At 41.4% G+C, this 22,091-nt stretch overlaps 1 protein-coding gene across 1 annotated transcript in view; it reads right to left on the bottom strand.

Annotated features, from left to right (window-relative positions):
* CRYBG1 (crystallin beta-gamma domain containing 1) overlaps positions 1–13,357 on the bottom strand; it is a 43,945-nt gene extending 30,588 nt beyond the window's left edge. The window contains exons 1-7 of the mRNA XM_074820756.1: positions 12,222–13,357; positions 6,455–6,505; positions 4,569–6,030; positions 4,308–4,484; positions 1,760–1,807; positions 1,533–1,651; positions 3–165 (exon numbers count right to left, since the gene is read on the bottom strand). Coding sequence (XP_074676857.1) covers positions 3–165; positions 1,533–1,651; positions 1,760–1,807; positions 4,308–4,484; positions 4,569–6,030; positions 6,455–6,505; positions 12,222–12,973 — 2,772 coding nt within the window. The 5' untranslated portion in view covers positions 12,974–13,357. The remainder of the gene's footprint in view (positions 1–2; positions 166–1,532; positions 1,652–1,759; positions 1,808–4,307; positions 4,485–4,568; positions 6,031–6,454; positions 6,506–12,221) is intronic.
* Between the last annotated feature and the right edge of the window lie 8,734 nt (positions 13,358–22,091).

A 22,091-nucleotide genomic window follows, 5' to 3' on the forward strand; every position in this document is an offset into this window, starting at 1 on the left:
GCCTTAACAACATGTCTTATTGAACCAATCACTGCAGGCTTTAGAGATTTACATTCGTTTTGCTCTTCTGAAGTACCTGTACCCCAAATATCTGGGAGTTCCAGCTCTCCTTCTTCCAGGGGAATAGAGGGGCCTTCAAAATTTGGCTTCTCATAGAGTATCCAGCTTAAAATAAAAATTTCTCATTTTTAATGGTGCCTTATCAAGTGTGATTTGCAAAAATCACGCTCCCATTTAACAAAGTCTTTCATAAGAAGTTATTATTTCCAGACCCTTCCCGCCACTCCAATACAGCTTATTCACCCAACACTGCTGATGCAAGCCATTTCTGGTCTCTGTGATACTTTTAAAACCAATGATAAAACCAAAGATGCCTACTACTGGCTTTGTAATTTCATCAAGAACGCCTCCACCTTTTTAAAAATTGATGATTTGGGGCAGCAAGACTACTGTCTATAATATGAGACTTTTGCATGAGATACTAAGCTGAAACAATTTGTAGGTCAGAAATGTTGATGCTGCAGACTGCTGCATCATGTATAAACAGACAAGCTACTTGGATCCTGTGAACAGCAGCCTGGATCCACAAGGGCTGGTCTAGATATGCCAAAGAATGATAAGACTGTTCAGAAGACAAGCACAACTTTATTTTTAATGGCAGGTTTGAATATATAACTAGATAAAAACTATATCCATCTGCAAATACAAAACCCTCCCCTGGAGCTCTCAGTTGAAGGGGGAAAAAACACCTCAGTCCCCTAGACCTTGCTGGAAAAGAAGACCTGGTTCACACAGATCAAAAGATTTTCATTCCAGTTTTCTGAAGCTAAAGAGTAATCAGTGTGCGTCCCAGTACCTCCTACTGAAGTTAGCCCTTGTTTCTGCTGCTTATATCACATCACTGCTTTCGAGAACCTGCTATTTGACTGTATTATAGCCTGGTCACAACTTGACTTGCCATGCTATCCACACTAATAATGGCTGTTCTGTTAATGCTATGAAGAATGTAGGAGATGAACTTGTTTTGTATTACTCTTAGGCAATCTAGCTTTTAGAGAAAAATTCCCTCTGGACTTGTTAGAGAAACAGTCAATTACCTCTACAGCACTACCTTAATACATTTGGACATGGGATTTGGACAGGAAAAATCTTCTGCATCAAAACCCATGTCAGACCTGGCTTTAAGATCATTTGTTTGTCTTTTAGCCCAATGCAAATACTATGTAAGAACCCATAAAGTGGAGAGGAGTCAAAGGGCAGCATAGCTGGACAGAATCTGTCATTTCATCCCATGCCTATGCCTGGTGAAACGTTGCACCCCTCCCGATGGTAACACTCACTCAATCTGTCAGCAAAGTAAGCTTCCCAACCCAGAACTTCCTATTGCTGAGGTAAAATGCCACGTTTCTCGCTCACGGGTGTCTATGTTACATTGTCATTTGCAAGGCAGACCTACTGTGAATTACATGCTGGTTCTGTTTCAAAAGATTTTTGGATAAGCCAATGATAAAGAGTAAAAATTAATCTCTTACCATCCTCTGATGACTTTAACTAAAATTGTTGGGGACAAAACCCAAGAACTGCAATCCAGAACATCATGGAAAACCTCAATACCATTTTTTTGATAGTCTGATTCACAGTGTATCACCAGCTGTGTTGAAACAAAACAAAAACCCCACAAATAGCAACAACATATAATTCAATCTTGCTATGCTTTAAATATAGAGAGGAACAGTAAAGATAATAAAATTGATCTTACCTTGCCAGGTCTGGGATTGATTTTACTTTGTCCATTTCTTGAGAGTGCCTAATAGACAGTGAGGAGAGAAAAGTCACCAAAAAAAACCCCAAGCCAGAAATGTATTCATTAAGCTAATAAAATAAAAATTAATCTGAACAGTAAAATGGTTAGAACACTTCAACTACACCTACTTACTGCTTCAATTCCTTCTTCCTCCTGAAGAGCAGTATCTTGCCACAAATGTACAAATTTACACACCTTTTTTTATTTATAAAAACTCTGAATTATCATATCACTGAAGCCAACTAACATCAACCAGTCTTGAAATACTTTAAAATCTTTCTGACCAGCTTCCTATATATTCCAGTAGTTTCATACTTTAAAAACTGGCATTAATAAAGTACATGCTCTACAATGCTAAAGATATTAATGAAAGTTTAAATGTCTGGTAACCATAAAGCATGAAATAATTTTGAAGGAATATAGGAAGAGACTGAGGAGGCATGATGGCATATGCATGTATGAACTAGCTAACATAATAAATTTTGTGATGAACACCTTGTAACAAGATAGATTTCTTCAAAAGTCTTGAGACTCTGTGCGTAAGTGATAGACTAAAAACGCTGAAAAAAAAAACCCACATTGAGGTATACAAAATCTAAACAATGTTGAACTCAGTGGCAAATTAGATGATATAGAATATATGGGAAAGTTGTGGTTGCATCACGTCATCTTAAAACAAATAAAGGAAGTGTTGCAATTATGCATCTGGTTTCCTAGTAAGGAAAGGAGCGCTCCTTCTGGGACAGGGTCTCATTCTTCTAGGAACTATTCATACAAACAAAAAAACTCAAATCGATCCTACCCCTAAATAGGCTGCAGCCTAAGATAACCAGCAACACGTGCAAGGAACTAATGAGAACATATTAGTCAGCATGCAAGGAAGGCAGTGGTCTCAGGACAGAGTTCCTAACCACCATCAGATTTTTGTAGGCATCATCAAGACACGTTGAAGCATGACTGGTTTTTTTAGCTAGTGCTTCAATTCCAGTTAGAACTTGCTCTGTGTTTTAAGGAATGCCAGAGTCATTGTTTTGGGCTGCCCTTACTCTTTTCCTTCACATTACCCATTAGCCATTGCATCATCATTTTCTTAGTCAGTGGAAGATGCACAGTAGGTACATATCATAGAAACATTTTCGGTTCCTAACTTAAGCAAGACAATTCACAGTCAGCAATAGTGCTGCAGAAGTCCTGGAACCCTTTGGAGCCTAACAGGCTTCTCTCAAGAGCAGTTTTACGCATGTACATACCTCCTTGCCATATCAGGCCTCCACGCTCTACTGAAAAATTGAAAACCCCTCAGAAACAACAGTTTAACTAGCAAAAAAAAATCCGTACTAGCCATTTTGCTTTAAACTCAGGTTTTGAAATCCAAGCAGGACCATCCAGAGTAAGACAGCCTTTTTAACTGGCAGCGTAAGTCTACATCACTGCAAATAACCCCCCTAATTTTCATCCCTGCAGTAATTAAAAAACTTCCCATATGAGAAAAATCTACATCCTCAAAATTGCAAGGTACCATGGATGATTTCCTTCTGCAAGGTGAAGAAGAAAGGAGTTCTTTCTACTACTCCCCCACTCCTTTTAGTAGAACTGTAACAGCAAATAACCAGTAGCTTTGAAACAGTATTTCTCAAACTTCTTACATGCTGCTTCAATTCCACAGGTCACATTAATGCAGCTATTAAACTCTGGAGAACATACTTCTTCCCACGATTCTTAGATCTCCTGATTATAGTTTTCCTCTCAGGTAACAGTAAGAGCCCACATCAACAGAAATAGCAGATACTATAGGACATTGGTTCAGCATTTTGAAAACAGAAATTACAAAGTTCTCCCACATTAGGGGAAAGTTGCCTCAATGGGAAAACTAAGTCTGTCTTCACTCATGATGAATAGATGCTCACAATCAAACGGACAGCCCTCCACTGTAGCAGCACTTTCGATAATCACTACTATCCAGTTCTTAAAGTATTCTTAAAGAATATATATTTTCTATCAAATGCATGGGAATACTGGGAACAAAAAAAGAGGGCTAAAAAAAGTTTGCCCTGTTACTCATTTAACAGTGCAATGGCTGAATGTCTTGCTGGAAGAGGAGAGCGATTACTGTCAACAGAAGAAGCACACACAAGTTTTCTGAAGTTCACAGAAAACATTTACTAATTTACAACAAAAAATTAAAGTTAGCATGAGATTTGTTTCAAAATAATACAAAATCAAGTATGAAGACATATTCAAACATATACTTTCAATTCATATTTGTGAAAGGTCTCAAGAGCACCATGAAGAAACATAATCATATTAATAGATGCTATCTCATTTTCATGCGTAGCCAACATCAGATGAAACTGGTACCATACCTATGTTCACCTCTATGTATTTGTAATCTATGTATGTCCTTAGGAGGGGAAACAAAACAAAACAATGTATGCACATCATCTACAGAAAATATAAAAGCTGGACAACTTTTCAGGCAGATTTTAAACACCACAATACTTACATCCACATCTAATAAACCAGTGGGGACATTTGATTCATATCTGCTTGTTCCTAACCAGCTGGAAAAACTTTTCTCAGGATTCCCATAGTGGGGCATTTGTAAACTTAGTTCTTTTTTTGCACTATCTGCTTGCATGTACTTCTCCACAAAACTTGGAAACTTCATATCTGAAAGAGACTGAATTGCAAATTCAAAATTAACACTCATTCAGCAGGTAGACAAAATTTTACATGGTTGCATTTCACGAACCATCTTTATTACCTCAGATTTTTGAGGCGTGCCGAATGGCTCAGAAGCATCCTGTTGTAAAGGAGGCATCCCTGAGGAGTCAGTTGTAAAAGTTGTGGTGTTATTTACTGAGGTAACAGAAGGATTAAAAAACTTTTCTTTAGATGTAGAAGATAGCAAGCTTGAGAAGAGGGAACTTTTTTCAAGCCGGGATCTCTTAATTTCACCATCTGTACCATCAATATTCTCTTTTCCATTTATTTCCTGATTAAAGGCGGGTTCCTCTCTATTGCATGATTGCAGGGCTTTGAATATGATACTTTGCTCTGTTGATGCACGCTTAGGCCTGACTCTTGCTATCGTTTCCAGGCTCTGCATTTTAATTTGTTGGGCTGGTAACAGATCTTGTGTTTTTTCTCTCCTCAGTCCCAAACCAAAAGTAAATACAGTAGGATCAAATACCTTCTCTAAGTTGTCTTCATGAATGGGAGGCATTGCGAAGTGGGGTGCTGGGGACTTGGGAAGCTTTGACCTCTTCTTTTTCTGGGGTAAACAAACCAAGCTGTCCAAGTTTTTTATTGTTTCAGCAAACTTCTTCATGTCTGATGGGGAATCAAAAATGCTATCGTCTTCAGCAGATCCATTACAGGTTTTGCCTGGGCTCTTTTGTGTATCGATGCTGTGCTCTGATATCAGTATACTATCTTGACTGCTGTCATCATACTGCAGTGCTGCAAAGCTCAAATCTTCCGGTTTTGCCTTTTTATCTCCATTTTCTGTATTCTTCAATTCTGATCTAGAAAACTGATGAGATGGTAGAGGATACTTATCATCATTGCAAGGTGATAAAACCTCAGTGTTTGGCAGCATCTCTTCTTCACTTCTGTGGAATTCTGAGTTTGTGTTATTTCTCTGGTAGGAAGTATCTTGAACATTTTCACTTTTACTGGGCGAGTGCAAGGACAGTTTAAAAGGTGAACTTTCTTTTTTAGCTGTGGTTAATTCTGGATCGGGTTGCTTCAGAGAGTTACTACTAGCATCAATTTTGCTGCTTTGGTTAAAAAGAGATATTGCAGCTTTTACTTTAAGTTCTGTTGTCTTCCCAATATCCTCATAAGAGGCAGAGCCTTCTTCATTTTTGCCTTTCAATTCTGCAGTGCTTTCTTTCTCTGGTGTGCCATTCTCAAATAACTTCTGACGACTGCTTTGCTTATTTAACGTCTTATCAGGCTGTTCGCTTTCCTTGGGTAGTTTTCCAAATTTCAGCTTTGCTCTGCCAACAAATGTGCTTGGTACAGTACTATTTTTTGAAGCAGGGATGTCAGGAGGCCTCTGGCTCTGGTTAGCGCATTTATTTTCAAACAAGGAAATTTTGTTGGCGATGTTGCTGTTAGTTTTATTAACTGGTTTTTCAAGAGTATCCTGCTCGCTTTCTAAACTGTCTTGATTCGTAGGTGCTTTAAAATTCAGCTCTACATTCTTCGGTTTGGCTGGACTACAGGAGGCAAAGTGATACAGAGTTACATCTTTGATTAATCTTGAGAAGACTTGTAACAATTTTCAAAACAATAAAATGTAGCATTATAATGAAATTTTCCATAGTCATATTCAGTTTAAATTTTGGTATCTCAGAAGGAATTAACTAAAACAGCAGTAACTATACAAACAAAAAAATTAGACACCAAGAAGGATGCATTTTAAACATGTACGTAGTTCTTTAATGCTCAGTAAAACAAAAAACACAGCAGCCTACAGCATCTGCAATTGAGGCAGAAAATTTAACTACTTATGACTGACAGACATGAAAATTTAATAGCGAAAAGGCAGAATAAATTACATGCATGCAATCCCCTACAGAGTTTAGGAAACAAATCCCAATTCATTAAGGTGATAATGAGTTGGTTAACATTTGAATATACCTCTCCAGCAAGTTTTGAAGACATCTGCCCAGGTTCTTTGCAGCCCTTACACTGCAGAAGCAACCTTAAATTGAGTGAAAGACCTCTTCTGGCCTCATTATTGCCTGTGGAAAAGGTAACTGTCCCTAATCACTGCATCACCACTTGGCTAAGCGAACACCACATGTGAGGACTCTCCCATTAGTTAGCTAACAATCTAAATTGTGTAAACTAACCACGCTGATTTTACAAGAATTGAATTAGGAAACACAGAAACTTCTCCAGGGTGGATAGAGAAGTGTGTACAAGTACATAACACAACAGTACTCATGTACTACAGCAGAAGGCTGATGACATGCAGCTGAGGGTTTTAAGCCTCCTTCCTCTCAATACCTACATCCAGCAGAAGTTATCTGTGCATGTCACTTGCTACTGCAGGAATAGTATGAACAGCTGTGAAGATGCAGGGCACATGTCTCCAAAATTTATCAGTCAGATGTAAGGAGTGTCAAGGAGCCCACCATCGCCTCAAAGGCAGGAATCTAGAGACAATCAGCGGTGGGAGAACAGGCACTACATGAAAACCGACAATGATGGGAGATAAAACAAACTAGCTTGCAGCAACAATCTCCGGGGCCTCAAATGCTCCATCGGTCAATGGATAATTTTGGTATTTAAGAGCTTTCTTCTTTTTTACCTACATAAACTGTGTTCACTGAGCTCTCAGACAGCTCTTTAGCCCAAGAAAGAAGCATGTGGTACAAGTGAGTTAACATGAACAACCCAAAAACTGAGATCACTCCTTTCTCCTCTTCCTCAAGAAATCTATCCCAAGCAGGGAAGTAAACCCTACTAAAGCAAAACTTGCCATTGTACAAGTTTCTTTTCTTGGGAAAAGCATAAGGAACAAACTTACTGAAATAACAGAACGAACCCAAAATCAGCTGCCTGAGAATCTATACAGAAAGCAACTGTTAAAAATCACCATGTCTTTTTGGAGAAGACTTCCCAACAGTGCTCACTGTAACTACCGACCTGCTCACATTGGTTCACAACTGGAAGGTTCTTATGAAGAACACATGATCAATAAAAAAGGAAATATTAAACTTAAAAATGACTGGCCATACTTCAGACAGGTGTTAATAAAACACACTTGGAAAATTTAAGTCTAGAAACAGAAAAAAATTATTCCTGAAAGGGGGAAGGCAGGGAGGGAACTATCACACAGCATAAAATTAAATCTATTTAGTCACTACTCCTCATTTGCAGTATGACTGCTTTCCCTAAGCTTTTCAAAGCTAAATTATTCTATGATTTTTCTTTTTGGAAGAAGAATGTAAGTCACAAGGGACCTCTAAAGGTCAGCTAGTCCAACTTCCTGCTTCCCCAACAGGGACAGCTTCAAAGTTAGATCAAATTGCTGAAGGCTTTGTCTGACCAAGTTCTGAGTATCTCCAAGGGTTGAGATTTCACAGCCTTACCAGGGAAGCATTGTAGCAGATCAGCCACTGTCACTGGGAATCATTTTGGCCTTATATCCCACTGAAATGTCACTGTTGCAACTTGCAATCACGGCCATTGATTCTTCACTGCACACCTCAAGGATGAATGTAGCTCTGCCTTCTCTATACTATCTCTCTAGGTAGTGAGAGATGACTGAGGTCTACCCAAATCCTTCTCTTCTTTCAGTTGAACAAATCAAGCTCTTCAGCTTCTCCTCATTCATAGTATGCTCCAGTGTCATCACCTTCTTAATGGCTCGCTACTGGATTCACTCCAACTTGTGAAGATCTCTCTTGTACCAGGAGAAGAGAACTGGAAGAGGAGGGAGGGGTACAACTCGATACAACGCCACAAATGCAGCCGCATGAGCACCAAATATCTTCTCCTTTGACCTGCTGGCTACGTTCCTGCCAACATAGCCCAGTACAGGCTTAGCCTTCATCTGCTACAAGGATGCACTACTGACACATGCTGAATTTGCTGTTCACCAGGACCCTTCATGTCCTTTTCTGATCAGAAAAATGTACTTAATCTCTCCTTCTACCTGTATTTTCAAGAGGTATCACTAACAGTCCAGTTTTCTTAACAGACTCATTTCCATAGCATGCTGTCAGCCTGTCACTTGCACTACTAAGTGCATTTCAGCATAACAACAGGTAACTTCCTAATAAAATCCATCTCTCCTTGTATGCCTTGACACAAGCAAGTTTAATGGTTAACACTGATAGTTATCAGCCATGCCTAAAATCTGTTTTAAATGAACAGGTAACACCTCAAAGGTATAGTTTCAAGCTTTGCAAATTTACACAGAAACAATCACTTCAGCACTTTGTATCTTACATTCTGCAGTATTTCTGTATAGTAGCTGCAGTAGCAAAACAGCTGAGGCTGAAGAGCAATATAAAGCTCAGCCCTGGAGCTCCATCCATTACATTTGGTTGTCCTGCTTTTGGCTGGGATAGAGTTAATTTTCTTCCTAGTAGCTGGTACAGTGCTGTGTTTTGGATTCAGTGTGAGAATAATGTTGATAACAACACACTGATGTTTTAGTTGTTGCTAAGTAGCACTTACCCAAAATTAAGTTTCCCATGCTCTGCCAGCAAGCAGGTGCACAAGAAGCTGGGAGGGAGCATGGCCAGGACACCTGACCCAAACTAGCCAAAGGGATATTCCATACCACAGAATGTCACATTCAGTATATAAACTGGGGGAACCTGGCCAGGAGGGGCACATCGCTGCTTGGGCATTGGTCAGTGGGTGGTGAGAAAGTGCATTATGCATCACTTGTCTTTTCTTGGGTTTTATTTCTCTCTCTTTTTGTTATATTCCTTTTCATTATATTATTATTATTTTAATATCATTGTTATTAATATATTTTATCTTAGTTCTTAAAACTCTTCTTATCTCAACCCATGAGTTTTACTTTTTTTCCCATTCTCCTCCCCATCCCACTGAGAGGGGGGAGGAGTGAGCGAGTGGCTGCGTGGTGCTTAATTGCTGGCTAGGGTTAAACGACAACACTAGCCTCCTCCAACTCATCTTTTCATTACACCTTTTTCCACACTAAGAAATACTGATTTTAAATACAGACAGAAGATGGGCCTTATTGCAAGAACTGAGTTTCTAAGCTTGTTTAAATGAAGGAGATGTTGTTTGAGTATCCTTTAAGCCCCCCCTCTAGTAAGGGGGAAGAGCACTGAAAGATGGATTCACTTCACGTGCAAACACTTTCTTACAAACAGCCAGTGTGGCTGATCCCTACTACCTGTTGCTGATCTGCAATGCCAGGAACAAGCAGGCACAAGAAAAATACTGATGTCCTTCTCTTCAGCTAGCTACACCTTGCAGCTAACCTGTGGGAGCAAGCAGTTAAACCTCTCCCAATATAGTCATAAACGGAAGGTGAGTCACATAGTTGAAGCATACTGTCCAAACGACCATGTCAAGCACGTAACTGATGCCAAAAAACACTGATGCCAAAACATCGGATTGAAGTGAGCAAAGAAAAATGTCATGTTAACAGAGCAGAATAATTCAACGAGTGGCATAAATGCAAAGGCAACTACAAAACCATGTCTGAACATCAAATATGACAACTGAAGCCAAGTTTTCTGCTAAGCACATCAACATAACTACTGCCTAAGGTTTTATTTGCTGATTAAGATGTACCATCAACCTCAGTTTAGTCTCAAATCTGTATGTTTCCCTTGCAAAAGCTAGGAAAAAAGTATCCTGTGACTTCCAAGTTGCCCAGTACACAGACGTAAAAGGAGAGAAGACAGAAAATGTTATCATGACTTGCAGGGAACCAGCAAAATGTTTTAAAAATTCTTTTAGAATTGTTTCTAAAGAAACATGATTCCCAGAATTGGCACGATGTCATTAGTAAGAGACATTATGAATTTTTAAGTGAAAACTACTTCAATTATACAAAATCCATCTTATAGGAGGCAAATGAGTCTGTAGATTAGTATTTCTCAATGTGAAAGGGATTCATGTGAAGTATCTAACCGTAATTTTTTAACCTTTGAAAATGGAAAAGTTATCTGTTGTTCTCTAGTTCAAAGCCATAACAAGAGAACAAAACCACACCTGTTTCTAGTAATAGCATCATCTCTTCCTTTCCCATTTTACAGCAGCACATCCAGTTTATAGTTCATGTGTTCTGATGAATGACTACAAACTATATCAGGCAATAGCGTTCCAATCTGTCTGGCTAGAGAAGCTGTGTGGTACTGTGCAATGACAGCTATCAGATGCATCAGGAACCCTGCATGCAACACAGCAGTCCCCACCCAGGACTAAAGTTCCAATAGCAGCAGATAAGCCCAAGACACAGTGTCACACACCCCACAAAATCAGGTGAAATAGAACAGGCTGTTTATTGATTAAAATTAAATCTGTCAGAAAGGATAGTTGAATATTACTTTATGAGTACAGCAGAAGATAATTCACCATACAACAAGCCAAGGAGATACCCAGGAAAATGAAATCCAGCTACGCAAGCATTTATAACTTCATCATCACTAATGACAGTGACACAAAGAGAAAAATATGAGAGCTACCTTTCCTTTGAAGTTGTGAAAATACAAAACTTCAGTTTAAAATCTGTGATCTATACTGCCAAATGACAAAGCATCACCATGTACAAAAATACCACAATTTAACTTTCAGTGGTAGGTGTTTTTAACTCAGTTACAAATCAGATGTAGAGGATTACAAATCATGCAAAGGAAATTGTTTCAATTGCTCCCATGCTTTTCAGGAAGCATAATTGGAAACACATGTGTTTCTTAAACCGTAATGTTGAACCTTCACATCCCTCTAACACAACTGAACAATTCTGAACGCTCAGTGTACCTCGGGTGGACCTACAGAATTCAATGTACTCTGACACCTATAAATGAATGTACCAGAATGAGGAAAGCAATAGCACATAGCTGTGACAATCAAACAACAGAAATGATGGATGTAATAAAATGATTCACTGTAGAAGAGAATGTAATAGAATGCAGGAAATCAATTGCTGGACTCATATTAGTGATTACAGTGAAAGTCAGAAATACATCCACTTCTTTATAATCCTAAGGAAAACACTGATCACCTCTGTTGACATGACAATTTCTTTGAGTGTAAAACCAAACCCTGCACACTAATATATGCATAATTCTGCAAATGCCTGATGTTATTCACACGCATAAAAATGTACATGATTCATCCTGCACACACTTACGAAAGCAACTATACATATTCAAATTTCTGGAGTGTGATTTATCATATAATTTGAAGGATCAAGTTCTACATTGCATCCTACATTTCTTCATAAAATAACAGCAGAACTTGAGTTGTTTCAAAGAACAACTTGAACACATTCCTTATTCAAAGATTTCAAAGATTTTCATATATGAAATCTTCAACCACATCCTCAGTTGGTTACAGATGGCAAAACTACATTAAGGTTAATAACAGCTGAATCTGAGCAACAATGGGGGCACTGACAATGACAACAGAGCAGCTTCTACATATATTATTTCATATAATGGAATTGAAATACAAAGAAATTCCCTATCCATAAGAAAAATGGAAAAAAGAATTCTAACAAGCACTGTAGTTTACATGTGTTAAGTGGCAACTGTAACTATGATAAATTAAAAAAAAAAAGGCAGTTCTTAATTGACAATAATCTAGACAGATAACAGAAACATAGCTAGTGTTCCTATGGAATCCTAAATACAGTTACAGGCAAAGGGTACAGGGATAAGGTAAACTAGTTTATGTTACTTACAGGCTAATCTTTGTCATGACTGTTCTGGAAGCATCCAAACTCTTCAGCTTTGAGATGTCTAAATCAGAATTTGTCTGTCTCTCAGCTGACACACACAGGTCTCCATTTTTAATCCCATCAGTACGCAAGAAAGCTCTTCCATCTGAACCATTACCATGCTTTACTACCTTGGTCTCATTTCTGCCTTCAGCAAAAACCAAGGCAGTGTCTTCTGTCTTATCGGCCAAAGAAACTTTGGGAGATTCCAAGCTGTCTTCCCCAAAAGCCACAGGTATACTTCCCTTTTCCACTGAAGTTCTTTTAGTCATTGGGTTACTCTCTGATGATGGTATAGGTTGCCTTTTTGAGGAGTAATCTTTTACCTGGCCCTTCAAACCCGTAGGGGAGATGGGGACACCATCCGACTGATTCTTTTTATATGATCTTCTCCTTGCAGGGGTTGTGTTTGAGATCTGCTGCTTGCCTTTGTCAGCCTCAGTTTTAGAAGCCCCTTTGTGAGCCGATCCAACTTTTAAGTCCTGATTATTACCCGGGGAAGAGGAATTCCTTTCAGGAGTCTGTTGAGGAGACTTCGCTTTTCTTTCCGAGTTTATTATCTTGTCTGAAAACACCTCAGAAGGGACATCATCCTCAAAAACAGATTCTTCTCTTGCAGTAGTCTCAGTCTGGTTTCTCTCTCCATTTGGAATGTCACTAGACGACTGAGATTTTCTCCTTTTTCCAGATCTTTTATTAGCAGATTTTTTATCCATTGTGTCCAAGTAACTACAATCTTCTTCTGATGTAACAGTCACGGGTTCATTAAGGAGTTCGTCTGTTTTTCTTAGATAGATATCAACTGTTAACACTCTAGCAGAATGTGTGTGTTCACTCACCGCAGATTCCAACTTGTATGGCAAATCCTTTCGTTTTGCATGCCCAGGCTCCTCAGACACCCACGTGTTCACAAGCTGCTTGTGGCTTAAGATACTCTTTTCTAAGTCTTCACTAGACAAATTTCTCAAGCTTTTTATGAAATCTGGAGTTGTGGAATTATTTATATCTGTGATGGATTCCTTCTCCAGTTCCAGGGTTTCCACATTCACGCTACTCTCAAAGAAAGAGTTTTTAATGGTTTCACTGCTGCTGCTCCAATCTGCTGACCACTCACTGTCAGAAGACACTCCCCTACTACTCCATTCTGAAATGGTATCGCGATACGGTGGTCCTACCTCACCACTGAAATTATATTCCTGCGTCGCAGAAACGGCACCTATGTTTCTTGCTTGCTTCTGTATTTGGGGAGCTTCGTGTCCTTCCTTTATGTGCCTACAGTATACTGGTTGCACTCTGTGAGGAGAAACTGACCTCTCGCCTTTCCGATGTGAAGTGTGTTCTAGTGAACTTTTGACATTTTTCCTTTTTCCTGTACCAAACAAATTTCCAAGTCTTTCCAATACTGGTTTCTTTTTATTTTCTTCTCTGGAAGAATCTGGAAATTGTGAGGTGGACTATAAAAACAAACAAACAAACATTTGGTTAATGTCAAAATTGTTTCTGTAATACATTTGTTTGTATTAGCACCACCTATAAATTAAAAGGACACAGTGCATTTAACAAACCAGCTTTACTGAACAATACTAGCTCTCAAAAACGAACAAGAAAAACAAAACCCTCAAAAAAATCCCAAGATCCTTCTCTATGTTTTTGCCTGTATTTGTTTACAAGTATGTTCATCTCACCTTACAATACCAGCGTTGTATGTCCCAAATCTCAAAGTTTTGCACAATTAGTTACCATCACCCAAAATAATGCTGGAAAGCATTGTGGTCTCTGCAAGACTGGGGACAAACCACTTGGTCAAGATTTTCCTTACAAAAACAAGAGTGGGGAGTTTAACTTTCCATTGTGGCTGAGTTAGTTTTGACACACTTGCACAGGTATAGTTCCAAAGGTGTAAGCTGTAATACAATTCACACATTCCTCATTCATTAAGTCCAATCAATACTTGGCTTGTGTTTTGGGCTAGAAAACCCAGAACTACAAAAGCCACTGCATCACTCAATGAGCATTACTGGGTCAAATACTGCCCTGGATTACTCTTGGTGAAGTTTTCCCTTACAACTTCTAATTAACATGGTAAACAGGAAACACGCAACAGCATTGCTGAGTATACATACATATTTGCATTTTAATATATTAGCCCTTTTTACATGCCGGCACGATGAATACTTGTTTTGAGATGTCTATTTCAAAACACCGCCAGTATTTCCTACTTCGGCAGACCAGCGCTCTCGAGGGCGGCGGGTCACTCTCGGCAGCTCGAGGCTGCTTCCCCGCATTTTAAACTTGCTTTTCGCTGCAGCCGCCGCGACCGCCTGCCCTCCTCCGGGCCTCTCTTCCACCGCCGAGCGCTGAAACACCCGCGCCCTCCGCGCAGCCCCGCGGTCGCCCTCACACCCCCCGCGGGGCCGGCCCGGTCCCCCCCCAGCCGCCGCTGCCTTCCCCGGGGGGACGGCTCCGGGGTGCGGGGCCGGTACCGCCTCAGCGCCCGCCGCCCCCGGCCCGCGCTTTACCGGGAGGAAGAAGCCTCCCCCCATCCCCCGAGGTTGCCGCCGTCCCTCCCCGTCCCACACCGAGACGGGCGGGAGGAAGGAAGGAGCCGCGGCGGACTTTACCCGCCCCCGGCCGCGCCGCATCCTCGCCCGGCTCCGCAGGTGCGGGCGCCTCGCCTCGCCGAGCGAGGGGCCCCGCCAACGGCCCCGACACTCACCGCCCGGCCCGGCCCGGCGCGGCCCGGCGCGGCTCGGCGGCCCCTGCGCTGAGCTGCCCCACGCACCGCGCCGCTACACGGGCGGCTGCCCCGGCGCCAGCTGTCTGGGCGCTCCGCCCCGGCCCGCCCCCGCAGCGCGCCCCGGCCCGCCCCGAACCACCGCCCCGGCCGCGGGCAGCGGCTCTACCTGGCCGGGCCGCCGCCCTCGGAGGGAGGGAGGGAGGGAGGGGCGGCGGCGCACCGGCCCCCAGCGAGGGCCGAGGGTGAGGGGCAGCGGAAAGCGCGGGAAAGCGAGCGCCCTCGGCCACGGGCCAGGCCTTCGAGGGGGCGGCGAGGCGAGAGTAAGCGCCGCATCCCGAGCGTGCCCCAGCAGCCCGCGCTGCGGCGGCTGCCTTGTTATTGAGGGCAAAACGCCGCCGCGGGCGAAACCGGCGAACTTTTGATGTCGGGGGAAGAGCGCCAAGGGTTGAACGCGGGCAGCTCCCGCCGCCGCCGCGGCTGGCTGCAGCCAGGGCTGTCCGGCGTCCGCCAGCGCCCGGGCCAGGCGCGGGGGCCAGCGCTCTCCCTCGGCAGGGCGAGGGGAAGGGGCACCGCTTTGTCTCCGCCCGCCTCGACACGAGTGCCGCGGGCGCACCGGCTGCCACGGCGGCGGGGCGGAGGCGCGTGTGGGGGGCGGCGGCCCGGCCTCCCTCCCCGCTCCCGGCCCAGCAAAGGCCCGGAGTAGGCGTCGCTCGCTCCCCGCAGCCCCGCGGCAGGACCTGCCCGGGTAGGCATGCCGGGGCCGGCCCCGCCCGGCGGCTGGGGCCCGTGTGGGAGATCTCGGTTCAAAGCCCTCCGGGGAGATGAACCCGCATTTTCCACCTCGCAACCGCGGGGCGGCGGGGCCGGCGGGCGCGGCCGTCTGCCGCCTCGGCCTCGGTCTGCCCCTGGCGCGCCGCCCGCCGGCCGGGGCCCCGGCTGCAGGAGGCCGGGGCGGCGGGCAGTCCCGTCCCGTCCCCGGCCGGGGCGGTGCGAGAATGACTCCGCGGCCTAATGGTGCCAGCGCTCTCCCCGGGCGCTCAATTAGTATTTAATGCTTAATGAATGCTAAACTAGTCCTCTTCTAATTAACGCTTAATGACTTATATGAAGTGGAACAGCTTCAACAGGAAGGACCACGCAAGTCTCGCCTCGGCGCTTCTGAGGGCCCTGCGCGGAGGCGGGAGAGACACCAGGTCAACCCGCCTGCAGCGTGGCTGGCCCTCTGGCTATTGAAGAAAATAAGGGCCTTTTTTACACGGTCGCTTCCTCCTCCGGGCAAAAATGTATGAAGTTAGTTATTTTTGCATCATCAACAGACTAATATTTGGCGTCTGTTTTAAAAGTCCCCCAAACATGAGTTGTGAAACATTGTCTCAGCTCCAGGAGAGCCCCGCAGAGCCGCCTTGCTGCCAGTGAAATGCTGTACAGCAGCGAGGCTTGCCGAAACACATGAAAAACACAGAAAACCTAACCTGGGGAATATGGAGAGTTAGCTTATCACACCGCAACCAAAGCAAGCCATGGGAACCTTTGTCCTCTACCTTTCTTACGTGTGTTACACAACTGATAAACAACTGTACCACCAACAAAGTACCGTCTCTGCACACCTAGTGACCTTCCTGCAGCGGCCTTCAAACAGGCAGTCTATGATCATGACCTTGAGTTTGCTTAAGTTTTTGAGGTGTTTGGGTTTTTTCTGAGATAGTGAACTGCAAATGAGAAAATTTGATGTCTGTTGTTTCCCTCCCTTGACTTCTTTCAACCAGTAGAACCAAAACAATTAAATAATAACACTGAGGGCTGCGTTGGGTTCATACAGCTCAGACAGTTAAGTGCTTTTGCGATAACAAAAACAACTATAAATTTCCCTATCAGATGCAACAATCATGAGTAATGCAGCCCAATTACTATCTAATTTCTTGATTCTACATATGTATTGCCAGTACTAACTAATTATACCGAAGGGATAAGGAGACACTAATGAACGCTGCTAGATAAAAAAAAGTAAGAATACGAAATTTTCAGGAACACTTAAAGCAAGCCAATAAGCAATGAGTGACACTTAATTCCTCTGAAAATTCATAATAACTACAAGTGTGAGGAGGATGCTTATATTATTCATATTAAAAACCAGTGAAATGCCAAAATAGGGGAAATTTAATTTCTTTACGGTGACAATCTGCGTATTAATATTTGGATGCGTAATAGCCGTCCTCTAAATTAGTTGGGATTACATTATCAACATGACGGTCATTATTACACTTGCAGTCAAGCTTTGGGTTTGCAAGATTACACTTGGAAAAAATTAGTTATTTGAACTGTGGATCTGGATTTCTCTCTTCCCAGCAGCTGATTTTCATAAAGTCCATGGGAACTTAATTATCTTTGAGATGTCTCCCCCTTTAAAATGTAGTTTAAACTGTCCAAGTTCAAAAGGTGTTGGATAGAAGGAAGGAGGGACAGCCAGCCAGTCCAGTCACATAAGCCTTGTTTCCTCGGGGAATGAGGCTAAAGATTTTTTCTTGATCTTGAAATAGCTGCCCTATGTAAACTGTTTTGAAGTAATTTCTTCATACAAAGTACCTTAATTATATAGAGCTCTTTCAAAACACATAAAAGGCCAGGTACTTGCCCTGAAGAGCTTGTATTTTAACTCAGATAAATGTAGGTGAGCCAGTATTGCCAGTGCAAGAGGGCACAGAGACCAAGCTTCTTGAGAAGCTCCGACATGGGGCCCAGCCTGACAAGAGCACAGCACAGGAATGCTTGATTTCCAGAGCACAGCACAGGAATGCTTGATTTCCAGAGCACAGCACTGAAATGTTTGATGTTCAGAAGGCAAGAAGTATCCTTGCTCTGCAGATCAGGCTTCTTCAACGTGTTTCTGTTCAAGCATTCTTACCCTTGAGACATTAGCCGTTTCAGAAATCCTGATCAAAGGCGTTGGCAACTGAAAAAAACAGAGGACTTGCCCATCTATTCCTCGGACAGCATGGAGGAAGCCATTTCAAGTACACTGCATGAATCTTTAAAGCGATGTTCTCATCTGAAAGCAAAATGCCGCCTTCTTAACCAAGAAATGTAAATCTTGATGTTTATATTCATACCTGTTTATGTTAGCATTAAAGTATTTCCTCTGTTTTTGGCTGGGTTTTTTTTTCTCATTAGCTAATGTAAGTTGCCACAGCCAAACCCCTAATTTCACAACTTAATTAAACATGTGCTTTGCTGGTCTCCAGTGGAGAGAAAGCATAAGCCACTGTGATTTGTTGAATGAGAACTTCAGGCTGTGTCTCAAGGGATCAATTGGATGTTATTTTCTTAGATTAGTTCATCTGAGTCAGTTGAACATGACTGAAGACACTTCTTAGAGCACACATTATACAAAAAAGTAGTATTTTTACTAGTCATTAGCAACTTTGTGGTAACTAATAGGTGGTAATACTAGTGTGGACAGTTCTGTAATTTAAACATTTATTTGCTAGCATATGTTCACCTTCAGAGGGGAAAAAAGCAACAAATGATATTTAGTGAAGAGTAAGTTTAAGCTTTAGCATTCACTAGAAGGTCATAACTGGATTTCAAGTAACATGAAAACCTCTGAGACCCTTCTATCTTGAGCAATTCTAACAATGTAGAAGAACCCTTCTAAGGTCATACTGGACGCCAGTAACTGGGTATCTTTAAATCACAGTATCGTAATTCTCACAACCATGAGAAAGTCTTGGCATTCTAGCAGTCATGTGATATCGCAAAAAGTGCATTAGCCAAAACCATTTAAATAAAGAAACTGCTACTCTTCAGACTCTAGCATTCTGCAGCGACTAAGACTCAAATATTCAACACCAGCAGTGCCAGGCTTCGTTAGGCTGAAAATCCACCTAGAGTATTGCTGGTACAATGTGCTGTAAAAATATTAGTAGGAAAACTAGAAGGAAGGATGTACAAATCACAGCTAAGAGAGAAGAAGTCTGAGAAGCACAAGACCCACTCGATTCCCTGTTTGAAGTCCTACAGAGAGAAGATTTCATTCCGCTCTCCTACAGGTGAGTGCCCTAACTATTGGCAGAGAGAGAGAGTGAGTTGTAGCAGAAATAAAGGCTTGCAGCTTTTGCTTGTGTTCTTATTTAAAAAGCATGGGAAAAAAATTATACTTAACAAAACAGTTGACCTGAAACAATTTTTTTTGGTGATTCACTGAGGGAAAAAAAGCAATTATATTTCAAGTTAACCTAAACAATTTCTAAACTTAAGCAGTTACCTTGGTGTCAGTCAACTAGATTTGAATTACTTCAATTCACTATAATAATTTTTCCTTGTTTATGCTGACCCTTCAGAAAGCCACAAAAGAGGGGTTACTATTATGAAAAGTACGACTTAGGTTATTTTAACCCACACACTGCCTTCTTCCGAATACCAAGAATTCGGCATATACACATTAAACTTTTTTATCATTTCTCTTAAATAAGCAGATTCCAGGTTGACAGTCTTCAGAGGCAGAGAAATAAACTTTAAATTTAACAAGTCCACTCTAGCATGGAATTTACTGCCTGCCTCTTCCAGCTCTTTGCCTGCTACACTTACAGAGGATATAAAGAGCAATAGCCAGATTTTAAACAACTGCAGCTTTACCTGAACTCTGTATACAGGGAATGTACAGGGAATCTAGGGTGGTGAACCTACCTGAATAACCATGGAGCTATAAATGTGAGACTGTTGAGCAGAGTGAAATGAACCAAACATATGTTTTCTTAATAGTCCTATTTTTCCACAAACTGTTTATATTTTCTATTTTCTACTAAGACAGGATATTTTAGCAAAGCAGTTCATGTCTTCAAGCGAACAGGACCTATCTGCTTCCAATTTAGTTTTTCACTGTAAAACTAAATTTTTAGTTCAAATGTACACTGAACACTGACCATTTTGCAGCAGCATATAGACTAATGAGAATACTGAGCCTGTATGTTTAACTGATTTTTTGAAAGGAAATAATCAGTTTAAGAAGCATAGATGTAAGCATAAATCCCATGTTTCTTAGATGCCCAACAGAAATTTAGATATTGGACGTATCAAAAAACCCCAGCAAAACTGAAAGCAGCAAATCATGCAAAATCAAATAAATAGAAATCTTTCAAACAAGCTCAGGGAAGACAAAGAAACATAATTGAACAGATCCTTACATGAGTATCTAGGAAAGGAGGTTGATAAAAAAGAACAGGCATGTCAGAAAGGCATGCCTGCTCCCATCTCCTCTTCCCCAGAGCTAGTTATTTCCATATACTAAAATCTTTACCCCCTCCCCTTCTGTCAACAGTAGCATCTGTCAGTTAAAGAGACGCTCTATAAAACTAATGGAGATCAGTTGGTTTTATGATTTTAAAAAATTAATCATGTATTAATCCAAAGATTTCTCGTGGGGTTTAAAGAGGGGAAAAAAGAGAGTGCTGTTTGCCTTACCATGATGATGATAATTCTTTTTGCTGTTTACAGAAGAATAAACAAACTATGGTGTGTGAGATGCAGTCCTGTGTGTCATTAACCAAACCCTTTTTCTTAGCAATCCTCCCACGCTTTAACCCCTTCTTTCTTCTGGCAGCATTCAGTTAAAAACAAGCAAAAAAGGAAGTAGTATCTGACTTGAGCCTTTCCAACTGATAAGTCATTTGGCAGACAAATTATAACTATGAAAGGGACTCAATTAGAGGATAGGAGAAAGAGCTGCAGGAGGGTGGCAGCAAGTCCTTCGGTAAGCATCTCTACAGAGCCAGAGAACCTGTTGCAAAGAACTATGAAGGTAGTGTTGGGCAAATGCCTTACATGCATTAATTAACACGCAATGCTAGAACGCAGATCTGCAACAGTAGGAAAAAATATACCACACACGTTGGTTCTCACAAACGATTACTGTTTTCTGATCCACATTTAAGATGGCTAAAGAAAAAAAATACCCGTGCCTTTATTCAGCAAGAGATTGATTTATGCAGGCATCCTTGGTTCTTTGGTTTCCTGTGTTGGTATATTAAATCTGTATTTTTCTAGCAACTTGTGGAAAAATTATACTAAAAAGGGATTTGAAAAAGCAGAAAACAAGCAGCACCAAAAGTAGGAGCAGGGATCATTCAACACTGAAGAACTGAGAGAATATTTAAACTCTCCTGAACTTGGAAGACTTCCAGATATAAAATGATATGCAAAAAAATAGCATTAACATAAGTTACTGTACTTGTAACTCTTTGTGTTTCAATGTAAGAGAAATTGAGAAAGTTTGATATGAGTTAGCTTCACATCTTTGCTCTCAGGGTTTTGAGTCTTGCTGCTGGGTCAAAACTGTATCATTAGATAATCTACTCAGTGTAAAGATTCAGCAAGACATCACCTCTTTGAAGTAAAGAGTGAAAATAAATATATATTACCTGATTTTTGTTCTAAGAGACAGGAACTTGAAAGTACTGTTTCTGTTGAGCAATAGAGGATAAATGACAAAAGCATTCTGGAGGGGAAGAGAGGGGCTTGGAAGTCTTTTAGGTCTCCCTAACCAGAAGCCACAACTAATACAGAAGCCACAACTTTCCTTTTTTCAATTCTGAATGCAATTCAGAATGATAAAGATTTTGTTACATAAGTAGTTTTGCATTTGCTAGTCTCTTTCTTCTTCGTAGAACTCTATTCTGTTCTGTGAGAGCATACTGTGTCCTGTCACTAACTCTAAATCATGTATGTTGCTAAGTATAGATTTAACATAAATTGTCTAATTTAGATCTATAGTTCACCATAACACTTCCCAATTCCTTTTAGATTAAGTATTTATGTATAATTACTGGAGACTGGAAATAGGATTCTTTTGCTGCAAATCTAAGAGTATCTGTACGACAGACTAAGCTATAAATCTCTGGAAACCAGCTTTCTTAGGCACCATCAATCTTGATCTCTTCCCCTGGCTTTCATGCAAAATTGTTGCTGTCAACAGGAGCTCCACAGTCTTGAAAGTGTATGACATTTGAAAAAGTCTTGCAGTATTTCAGAGCACATGCAAGAATTTCATAAAAGCATCAGTAAATTCCCAGAGCAACCCAAAATCAGGTCGTATGACAAAGACT

Source organism: Strix aluco, chromosome 3, assembly GCF_031877795.1.
Source record: "Strix aluco isolate bStrAlu1 chromosome 3, bStrAlu1.hap1, whole genome shotgun sequence".
In the NCBI taxonomy this organism is placed as follows: domain Eukaryota; kingdom Metazoa; phylum Chordata; class Aves; order Strigiformes; family Strigidae; genus Strix; species Strix aluco.